At 39.3% G+C, this 11,174-nt stretch overlaps 1 protein-coding gene across 2 annotated transcripts in view; it reads right to left on the minus strand.

Annotated features, from left to right (window-relative positions):
* Positions 1-10,651, minus strand: part of bbox1 (butyrobetaine (gamma), 2-oxoglutarate dioxygenase (gamma-butyrobetaine hydroxylase) 1) — a 185,237-nt gene extending 174,586 nt beyond the window's left edge. The window contains exons 1-3 of one of the 2 annotated variants that reach the window (XM_063061767.1): positions 10,567-10,651; positions 5,450-5,922; positions 28-142 (exon numbers count right to left, since the gene is read on the minus strand). In XM_063061767.1, coding sequence (XP_062917837.1) covers positions 28-142; positions 5,450-5,827 — 493 coding nt within the window. In that variant the 5' untranslated portion in view covers positions 5,828-5,922; positions 10,567-10,651. Of the gene's footprint in view, positions 1-27; positions 143-5,449; positions 5,923-6,756; positions 6,775-10,566 lie in introns of those variants that run through there. The other variant, XM_063061766.1, reaches the window with a different exon arrangement.
* Positions 10,652-11,174: the final 523 nt, after the last annotated feature.

An 11,174-nucleotide genomic window follows, 5' to 3' on the forward strand; every position in this document is an offset into this window, starting at 1 on the left:
TAAAGCATTATTAACTGATATTCTTACCTTTGAAGAAATGTTGTTTTTGCTTCTCTTCTCTTGCTGATTGGTGGAAACATCTTGCTTTCAACCAATTTGCATCAAATTCACTTATGTGCTGGTCAGGCCATACCACTGAAATCTAGAGCAAAATGGTGATGATTTAAAAACAGAAATTTGTAACCATAGTCTGCAGTTTTTGTGTTATTATACTATGAACTAGTGGCATCAATTATTTGGACGACTGCACGTGTAAAATTGACAGAGTTAATATTGTGGAGTGGATATGTGCATACACGCACAAACAACTTTAAAGGACTTTATTGCATCTTTTGCATGATGACAGATAGGGCTCTGTGCAACGGGATTCATCGACCCTATCTTTGCAGCGATTTGCCCTGCTCAACTGAACACTGAGGATTTGGGCCTGCTCTGGGCTGCTCCAGAGCTCCAAGGATTCAATGTGGTTCAACATGCTGTTGTTGTTGCTGCTCACTTCTATTGTTCGCATGATTTGTTTGCTCCCCCACCCCCTTTCCCTGTGTGAATTGGGGGTTGGTCTATTTTTAAATTGGGTTCATTCAGTTTCCTTGCTTTGCAATTGCCCATAAGCAAACAAATCTCAAGGTTGTATAATTACAGACATCCCACCTCTTTCGGAAGTTCCGGAAATCTCCCGCATATTGATAGTAGCTCCCTGATGCCTGCAAATTATATACAATATCCCGGAAATCGATTTTTTTGAGAGCGAGCGAGAGAGAGAGAGAGAGAGAGAGAGCCATGGCAGAGTGTTCCCAAAAAAGAAAATATAAAATGTTTGTCACCCCAGACTACACTAAAGTGTACCCCTGCCTAATAGGGGTCAAAAATAGCGACAGTGTTACTCGCTGCACTGTTTACAACAATGACTTTTCTATTGCCCATGGTGGGTTAAGACTAAAAGACATGTTGAGGTAAGTTTAACAGGTGTCATTCGTTCATTAGCATAGCTAATGTTATCTAAACTAGCTGGCTAGCTGCTAAGGAGCTACTCTATTGCAGACAGCCCACCTCTCCCGGAAGTTCCGGGAGTCTCCCACAAATTGATGGTGCTACCTCCCTGAAATGAGTTTTTGCAGGGTGGGATGTCTGTAATTATACATTCTTTGATAATAAATGTACTTTTAATCTTTGAATCTTTATGCATGCGCAAGCTGTTTTGTGAAAAATTTTTAAAATATGTAAATTATGGCTTGATATGTAAATTATTGCTGGAAGATGCTGCTATTTCTCACACAAGTGGTAATTCACAACTGCAGCTGGATACAGGACTGAATGGGCATTATAGTGCCAGTCTACAAAAGGGAAGAGTGGAAAAAAAATCAAAGGAATAAGCCTCTATAGATTACTTTCAAATATTAACTGGTAATTTGCCTTCAGTTCTGTTGGACGAATCTTCAGAACAAGGAACAACCTTTGTTGTCTGAAGTAACATGAAACCAGATTTCCTTGAAGATAATCAAGCAAAAATTGAAGAGAGTAAAAATATGGAATGAACATGTGGTAATTAAATGTGTCAATATTAATATGTAATAATGCACTGATAGTAAAAGGTCTATACACGAATGAGACTTTAAAATGGAGGGGGTTGTCATACAGCTAACACCTGAGAGATCTAGATTCAAAATTGATAAATTAATAGGTTTACCAATATGACTGGAAATAAGATGGGTCAAAAGTTTATAAGATGTAAGAAAAAGTCACAGTCAACATTCATGAGTTACATCAAGGGAGAGACAGCCAAAAGTTTTGACGAGCTCATCAGAACTTCTCAAATTAAAGACAGATGGAAGGCCAAGATCAGCCACATCATACGAAAGTGTTGATTCCTCAGAAATTTTCTGTGGCTATGCTAGACAGCTTAAAGCTAAATGCAAATACAATTTCAGATGTAGGAATTTGTTGAAACAAAATACTAACTTGTATTGAATATAATTTTTGCAATTGAATAACGGTGATGACACTTTGCAATAGTTCAACTAAGCTAAAAATGTTTTGTTGGTGATTTTCATTTGTACTCAGTGTCTGAGGCTTCTCATTTGAGTGTCCAATAATCAGCCAGCACTGATGGATTCCAGTTGCCCTGATACCATTTCTCTAGTACACAATGTCCTGGTGAAATCTTTCACCATGCTCGTCACTGACAGCACCAAAATCTGGAGGAAAAAACTCTAAATGGGAATACAGAAAATTAATCTTTAGTCACATGTTGCACTTCATGGTTCTGTATGCTTGAAGCTCATTATCAAGCAGATGCACATAAAAAGTGCGAAGTATTCATTCCCCCCAGGAAGTTCCCATGTTTTATTTATTGTTTTTACACACCATTGAATTATGGTAGATTTAGTTAGACGTTTTTGACACTGATCAACAGAAAAGACTCTAATGTTAAAGTGAAAACAGATTTCTACAAATTGGTCTAAATTTATTACTATTATTAAACACAAAATAATTGATTGCATAATTACTCACCCCCTTCAAGTCAGTATTTAGTAGATGCACCTTCGGCATCAATTACAGCCTAAAGTCTGTGTGGATAGGTCTCAATCAGCTTTGCACATCCGGACATTGCAATTTTTCCCCATTCTTCTTTACAATACTGCTCAAGCTCTGTCAGATTGCATGGGGATCATGAGGGAACAGTCTTTTTCAAAATCAGTCACAAATTCTCCATTGGATTGAGGTCTGGACTCTGACTTGGCCACTCCAGGACATTAACTTCATTGTTTTTAAGCCATTCATGTGTAGATTTGGCTTTAGACTTGGGGTCATTGTCTTGCTAGAAAACAAATCTCCCGAGTCACAGTTCTCTCGCAGACCGCATCAAGTTTTCCTCCAGGATTTCCCTGTATTTTGCTGCATTCATTTTAGCCTCTACCATCAGAAGTCTTCCAGGGCCTGCTGCAGTGAAACACTGCTACAGAATCATGCAACCACCACAATGCTTCACGTTAGGGATGGTATGTTTTTGATGATGTGCAGTATTTGGCTTACACCAAACATAGCATTTAGTCTGATGCGCAAAAAACTCTATTTTGGTTTCATCAGACCTTAGAACCTCCTTCCAACTGACTTCAGAATCTCCCACATGCCTTCTGGTAAACCCTTCCTAAGATTTCCTGTGAGTTTTTTTTCCAACAGTTGCTTTCTCTTTGGCACTCTCCCATAAAGCTGTGACTGGTGAAGCACCCGGGCAACATTTGTTGTATGCGCAGTCTCTCCCATCTCAGCTTGTGACTCTTCCAGAGCTGTCATAGGTCTCCTGGTAGCCTCCCTTACAGTCCCCTTCTTGCACAGCTACTCATTTTTTGGGGATGGCCTGCTCTGGGCAGATTTACAGCTGTGCCATATTCCTTCCATTTCTTGAAGATTCACTTAACTGTACTCCCGGGATATTCAGTGACTTGGAAATTTCCTTGTAACCATCTCCTGAATAATGCTTTTCAATAACCTTTTCACGGTTTTGCTTGGAGTGTTCTTGTGCCTTCATAGTATAGTTTCTGCCAGGATATTGACTCACCAGCAGATGGACGTTCCAGGTCCAGGTGTATTTTTACTACAATCAGTTGAAACACCTTGAGTGCACACAGGTCTCCATTTAACTAATTCCGTGCCTTCTAAAACCAAAAGGCTGCACTTGGTGTGTCATATTAAAGGGGATGAATAATTAATTTAGATCAATTTGTAGAGATCTGTTTTCACTTTGACACAAAAATGGTCTTTTTCTGTTGATCAGTGTCAAAAATCCAAATTAAATCCACTATGATTCGATGTTGTAAAACAATAAATCATGAAAACTTCTTGGGGGGGTGGGGAGGTGAATACTTTCTTCTTGGCACTGTAATTTGGTGCGCTGCAGTTGGCAAGAAAATTTTCAATAACATCCTTGAATGCCTTCCAAGCCATTTTCTCCGGTCCCACTCGATGTTGCCTGTCATTGATGACCTGTTTGATTTATGGACGAACAGAAACACCTTCTCTAATCTTTGCATCAGTTATTCTGGGAAAGATCTGTCTCAAATATTGAAATCCTTCACCTTCCTTGTTCATCGCTTTCACAAAATTTTTTAATAAGCCCCAGTTTTACATGAAGAAGGAGCAAAAATATTTTTGTTGAGTCCACGAGTGGCTTATGTGCCATACTTTTCTGCCCTGGAACCAACTGCTTACGAGGTGGTCAATCCTTTTTAAAGTAATGAGATTCTATAGTACGTTTGTCCCATTTGCAAATGAAACAATATTACTTGGGTTATATTCCTAGTAGCAGTGCTGCTACTCTTAAATCACCATAGATGTTCCCGTTGTAGTTGCTGTACTGTTTCTGTTTCAACAAGACTTTCAAATTTCGGTAGCATTCTTTCATGTGTACTGCACAGCCGAATGGTACTGCAGGGTGGATGTTGCCGTTGTGTAGCAACACAGCTGACCCACATTCAAGATTGGTGTTTATTCATGCTCATTTGTAGGCAATTCATATTTGTATTTTTGGGATATCCAATATTTGCATACTATCAATTTAAAAGATAAATAACAGATATAGATACAGAAATTTTAGTGTACACAAACATGTTTATTTCCTACTGCATGGTGGCTGAAAGGTGCAGTACGAAATTAACTGTGCTAAATGTGGCAAAGAACAGGACATGATCCATCAATGGAGTACTGCACAAGGAATCAAATGCAAATTAAATAAATAAATTGCTTTGTAGCTGCAGTGGTGGATCACAATCACATTTTCTACAGCTATATTATCTCACTTTTCTTATTTCACAATTTTACCCTGTAATTACATACAATACTATGCTTACTAGCTGGCATAAAGATGATTATGTTGAGAAAAGTAGAACTGACCTAGTTTTTACAATTAAACTTAAGGTATCACCCCAAGTCCCAATAGAACTGAGCAACTCAATCAATCATTATCAAAGAATTGAAAATTAATTATAGAGGGGAAGAACATGTGGGGAAGATTATCAGAGGTTGTGACAATATGTCATTATCTGTTTACAGGATCAACTGAAATATGTAATTCAATTTCTAATCAATGCACCTGAATAAAATACACACACAATGAAATCCCCTTGTGAGTAGTATCTTTGTGGTAGTATCGCATGAATACTTAAATCTATACTTTTTAAATGCAAGAACTTAATTTATTCCCTTGTTTTAGATAGGATAAAACTGATTATGTATCACCAAGTTATATATTTGGCATTCCCTATATGTCCAAGTCAAAGTCCTCCTAAAACAATGCATATTCGTAACATTTTATTAATATGTTAATTAGAGACTCACAATAAAAAGATAGGTATAATTTAATCTATTGTGAAGTGGCTCTAATTTGCAGATTAATGGCTTATTTATGCAGCAATATTGACAATGCATGAAGAATTCTTTAAACTAATAATACCTTTGAGTCAGTCAAGGTGATTTTCTCTGGAGAAATATCCACATCCAGATCTTTTATGCCAAGAATCCTTGCTTTAGCTGAAGCAAGGAAACACTGGGAACATTGGCAGTTATCTCTTAACCATGCATAAGGATACAGGCTATGGCTTCCTTCCTCCCAGTGGACAATTAACCACCGTTGATGATCAGAGGTCTCTACTTTTTGGATGGATGAAACTGGCATATTTATTTTTAAAGCTGAGGGGCTGTGCAGTTTGCAGCCTTGACTAAGAACATTTTGTACAGGTTGATGCAGTGTGTTCCGTGCAGGCGCCAATTTTTGCATTCCATTTTGATATATTCTGTTACTGAAAACATATTTTACAGCTGAACGCCACATTTTGGAATTTTGCACACTCCAAGAAACGTCCTTGAGTGCGTTTTCACTCTGTTGAACCAAGATTCTAACAGTCCACTTCAAGCTCTATTGAGTTCCTGTAAATCCAAACACAGCAAATTTAGTTCAGCCACAATTTGGCCATAAATATTCAATTGCCACTTACTCAGCTAAAATATTCCCCATTTATGAGGGGGAAAAATCCGACTAAATACAAATACACCTGTAGAAAAGTAATTATAAAAGTCAATATTATCGGTTATCATTAACTTGCATGACAAATCTATATTAAAAAGACATTTCTAGGGGGTCACCAACAACGTTAACTTTCCACCTACGTCCTTCCATTTGTGCCAATTCCCAGCTTCTTGGAGCTATTTGAACACAGGAGTTTGCAGAATATCTCTGTGGACTCCATTCCATTTGGGACCAAATATGTGAAGATGAGCACAATAGGCATGAAAACTTGAAGACAAACCTCTCCCAATCTCAGATATTGTGACTTGAAAGGAAACAGGCGTTCTACTCAAGAATAGTACCTTTTCCGTAAAATTCTTATTCTCAGAACACTGTACTGTACCTGAGATTCTTTTTCTGTGGGCATAATTAGATGTATAGAACAGTAACTATAAACAGCAAACATCAAGAACTGTTAATTGTAAAATTGTGCAAATACAGATATAAATAAATAGCAATAGATAACGAGCATGAAATAACAGGATAAAAGCTATCCCCTTTTGTTCTTGAATCTGGTGATGCGAGTCCTGAGGCATTTGCACCTTCTACCTGATGGCAGCAGTAAGAAAAGAGTATGTCCTGGATGGTGAGGATCTTTGATGATTAATGCTGCTTTTCTATGGCAACATTTCATGTAGATGCATTCAACAGTTGGGGTTTTTTTTACCCATGATGTACTGGGCCAAATCCACTACCTTTTGGAGGATTTTCCATCCATACTAGGCCATAATGCAGCCAGTCAGCACACTTTCCACGACACATCTACAGAAGTTTGCCAAGGCTTTCGATGACCTGCTGAACCTCTGCAGACTCCTGCGAAAGTAGAGGTGCTGTCGTGCTTTCTTCAAAATATATGATGGGTCCAGGACAAGTCTTCTGAGATGGTGACATCCAGGAATATAAAATTACTGACTCTCTCCACCTATGACCCTCTGATGATTACTGGCTCTCGGACCTCTTGTTTCCCTCTCCTGAAGTCTACAATCAGTTCCTTGGTCTTACTGACAATGAGTGAGAGATTGTTGTTATTACACCACTCAGCCACATTTTCAATCTCCTTTCTATATGCTGATTCATCGCCATCTTTGATACAGCCCACAACTCAAAAGTTAACAGCATTTGGATCGGCAATGCCAGTTCTCACCGTAGGCTACAATTTAGTGAGCAACTTGGAAACAAATTTGTGCCAAAACAACCAAGAGTTGGGTCAATCTATGAATAAGATTTCATCACCTCATATAGATGGTCACTTCAGGATCTTTTCCATAAACCCTACAATAAGAAAATTACTGCAAATCCTAATCACAGGTAACAAGTGCAGGGAATAATGGATATTGAGACACAGAGGGTTAGCTAATAAGGGGAACGATATGTCAGGTACAGTAGACTAAAGACAGTATGCAGATCAAGGGTATAAAAAGTAAAGGAAGGAACACTAAATAGGAATGATAATAATATAACACTAGCAGGCATGATTAAGATCAATTCAAAGGAATTTTACAAGTGTATTGATGATAAAAATACAACCAGGAAAAGAGTAGAAGCCATTGGGAGAAAGTGTGTGTGGAACCGGAAGGTAAGGTATTAAATGAATACATTTCATTGGTATTCTCAAAGGAAACGGGTTTAGTAGAGAGAGAATTTAGCAAAGGGAAAGATAAAATCCTAGTGCAAGTCTCCATGAATATTGATGTTTTAGCATGCTTAAAGGAGATAAAAACCTACAGCAGATAGTTATAGGAAGCAAGGGAAGAGATCACTGGAGCTCTGAATGAGTTTCTTACATCTTCACTGGCCGTAATTGAGAAACCAGACGGCAGGATGACGACAAATTTTGTTCACCTTTTTGAGAAAAGCAGCTGGTGAAAAGCCAAGTAATTACAGGTTTGTGACACTAGCAATTAGTTTTATTACAAATAAAATGTCAGATGGACAGGAATAATGATCACTTGGAAAAGCAGGGACTAAATCAATGACCCAGCAAGGCTTTGTCAAGAGCAGACTGACCTGAATGAATCTTCGAAGAGGTAACAAAGTGGGTTAACGAGAGTAGTGTAGCAGATGTGGTTTACATGGACTTCAGCAAGGCCGTTGACAATGTTTTATAAGAGAATCTGATCCAAATTGGATCCATGAGATCTAGGACAATTTGTTTGACAAGACAGCGTGTAAAATTAAAAGGCTGTTTTTTTGAGATTGGATGCCGAAGATTAGTAGCATTCCACAGGGTTAGGTGCTGGGACCAGTGCTGTTTGTAATATACATGAATGGGTTGGATGTGATGTAGGGGGTATAAGCATCAATTTTGCAGATGACATTGGTGGAGGGAAACTTTGGCTGAAGGGTGATTGGTAAAACGAGTTGAGAAATGGTAGATGACATGTAACCTCAATCAATGTGAGGTGATGCATTTTGGGAGTACTAATGAGGCTAGAACATACACAATGGATGATAGGGTCCCAGGGGCTAGTAAGGAACAGAAGGAATTGGTGTACATATCCAAAGATCTTTGGTAACAGTTCCAGTAAATAATATAGTTAAGAAGACAAATGGGATACTGGCTTTCATTAGTCTGAACACTGAATACAAGAGCTGGGAGGATATGCTCCAACTTTATAAAACATTTGTTACACCTCAACTGGAGCACAGCATGCAATGCTGATCACCACACTTTAGGAAAGATGCAATAGTTCTGGGGAGGAGATTTACCAATTTGTTGCATAGGAAGGAGTGTTTCAATGTAGAGGAGACATGGGTTTGTTTTTGCTGCAGTGGAGGTAGTTAGGAGGGGAGATAACTGAGGTATACAAAATTATGAGGGCAGACTGCAGGAAATTATTAACTATATCAGAGGTAGGCAAAGCTAGAAGACATAGATTTACGGTAAAATAAAGAGATTTAGAGGGGATCCAAATAACAAGACAGTGCAGATGGATGTATAGTACAAAGACTCATCCCAATGCATTACTGCAAGAAGCCTTGTTATTAAACTTGGACAGAACTTAGAAATAAAATAGAATTGTTATGGAATTCTGGTTTACAGAGTCATAGCCTCATCGCTATATAGGATAGAAATAGCATGTTTGGACCAGCATGTCCAAGCTGACCAGCAAGTACCAATCTCTGCAGAATTCCCTTCCCCTAAAATTAAAGCAAAATAATTATATAACTTAATCCTGATTAGTTAGAGCCGATGTTATCAGAAAGAATCTTAGATCTTTTAAATAGACCAAATGGGTGTTAGCAATGTAGACTGGATGCTTCATTCCAGTCTGTTGTCTGGAAACCTAACCAGTTCCATTCCATTAACACACTCCTCCACCTGGCAGAACTGGATGTCACACTAACAATTTCTCTTTCACTCCTCGCACTTTCTCCAATCCCAAGATGCACCTGCTTGGGCCCCAGCTGCCTTTTTGCTGGCTACATAGGACAGACCAGGTTCCAAGCCTACACTGGTAATGCCCCTAACTCTTTCTGCACAACATTGACCACAGCAGTTAGGAGAGGTTAGGAGTCAATTATATTCCTGTAAAAGAGAAGGAAACCTTATTTCATTTTTAAACTAATTAACAAATTAGTGAATTTTTAAATAATCATGCTGAATATCAAGTTATCTATTAGACAGAACTAATGCCCCATTACAAAGAAATATTTCCATAAACACCTCAGAGATATTCTCAGGAACCAGACCATCTTCTAACCAAGACTCCTGCCAAATGCTTTCATTTATTGAAGGTTTAACACCAGATAAATGCTTTAAATGTTTTAACTGTGTTATTACAATGTATTGTTACTACTTATTAAAAGTTGTTCCAACATTTTTAGCACCTCCATAGTTTGCACACAATATCCTATTTGCATATCTATTAGACTGATTCCTCAAAATGTTGTTCAAATACAGACAGGCTCCAATACTGTTATTACTTATTTTCAGAATTTAGTAAGAATATACTTGTTTGCAAAAAACAATGACGTAAGCAACTCAATAAAGGTCAAGTACACCTCATACCCCGTCTATGTAGCCTCTAGCTCGATGGCATGAAAATGAATGTCTCCTTCCTGTAAACTTTTACCTCTCCCTTCCCTCTTCTTTCATTCCCCACTCTGGTCTCTTATCTCTTCTCCTCACTGCCTTTCACCTCCCGCTGGTCCCATTTCTCCCATAGTCCACTCTCCTCTCCTATCAGATTGCTCCTTCTCCAGCCCTTTACCTTTCCCACTCACCTGTCTTCACGAATCACCTTCTAGACCGTCCCCTTCCCCACCACCTTTTTTATTCTGGCGTCTTCCCCCTTCCTTTATACTCCTGAAGAAGGGTTCCGACCCGAAACGTTGACTGTACCATTTCTGTGGATGCTGCCTGACCTGCTGAGTTCCTCCAGCATTTTGTGTGTTTATTGTTATTTTAACCTAGGCTCTGTAAAACCTTTCGCGAACTGCCTCACCACCCCACTTGCTCATCACATTTAAGCCCAGATCACCGAGCCGGCTACTGCTCATACCTAGAGGAGACTTGAACTCGCCGACTCTTTAGGAAGTGGCAACATACACTTCTGGTCGATACATCAGCCAAGCGTCACGTCATCCCGTTTCCAACCCCAATGTGGCCCCGCCCCCTACCCGCCGGCTGACCAATCGCAGGCAAGGGAGGGCCTCAAGCATGAGCCAATGACAGAGAGCAGTTGAAAGGCCTGGAAAACGCTGGGTACCCGGAGTACTTTTGCCTTTTAAATATAAACTGGCTGAGAAATAGATTCATATGTGTGTCTTCCTTTTAAATTGGAAGTTTGTTTAATCCATTGGGTGCAAAGGCCGGCCGCTAACGCAAGTGTGCTGCCGGCTGTAATTGCGTTGCCTGGTCTTCGGTTTGCAGATCGACTGCGCCAAGGGGATTTAATGCCCGGCTCTGGAATCGTCCACCCGACTAATGCAATCAACTGACCGACTGCCCTCAATCTCACTTGTGCTACGGCCCCCCACTACCTGCATCGAACTGTTCCCTTGATTGTGCAGCTAAAACAGTTAATGGGTGTGCTTAGGTCTTTAAAAGTACTGTAACAGCGATTGTTAAGGGGATGAAGAAATGTGATGGGAGGAGGGGAGGAAATTA

Source organism: Mobula hypostoma, chromosome 11 (assembly GCF_963921235.1).
Source record: "Mobula hypostoma chromosome 11, sMobHyp1.1, whole genome shotgun sequence".
Lineage (NCBI taxonomy): Eukaryota > Metazoa > Chordata > Chondrichthyes > Myliobatiformes > Myliobatidae > Mobula > Mobula hypostoma.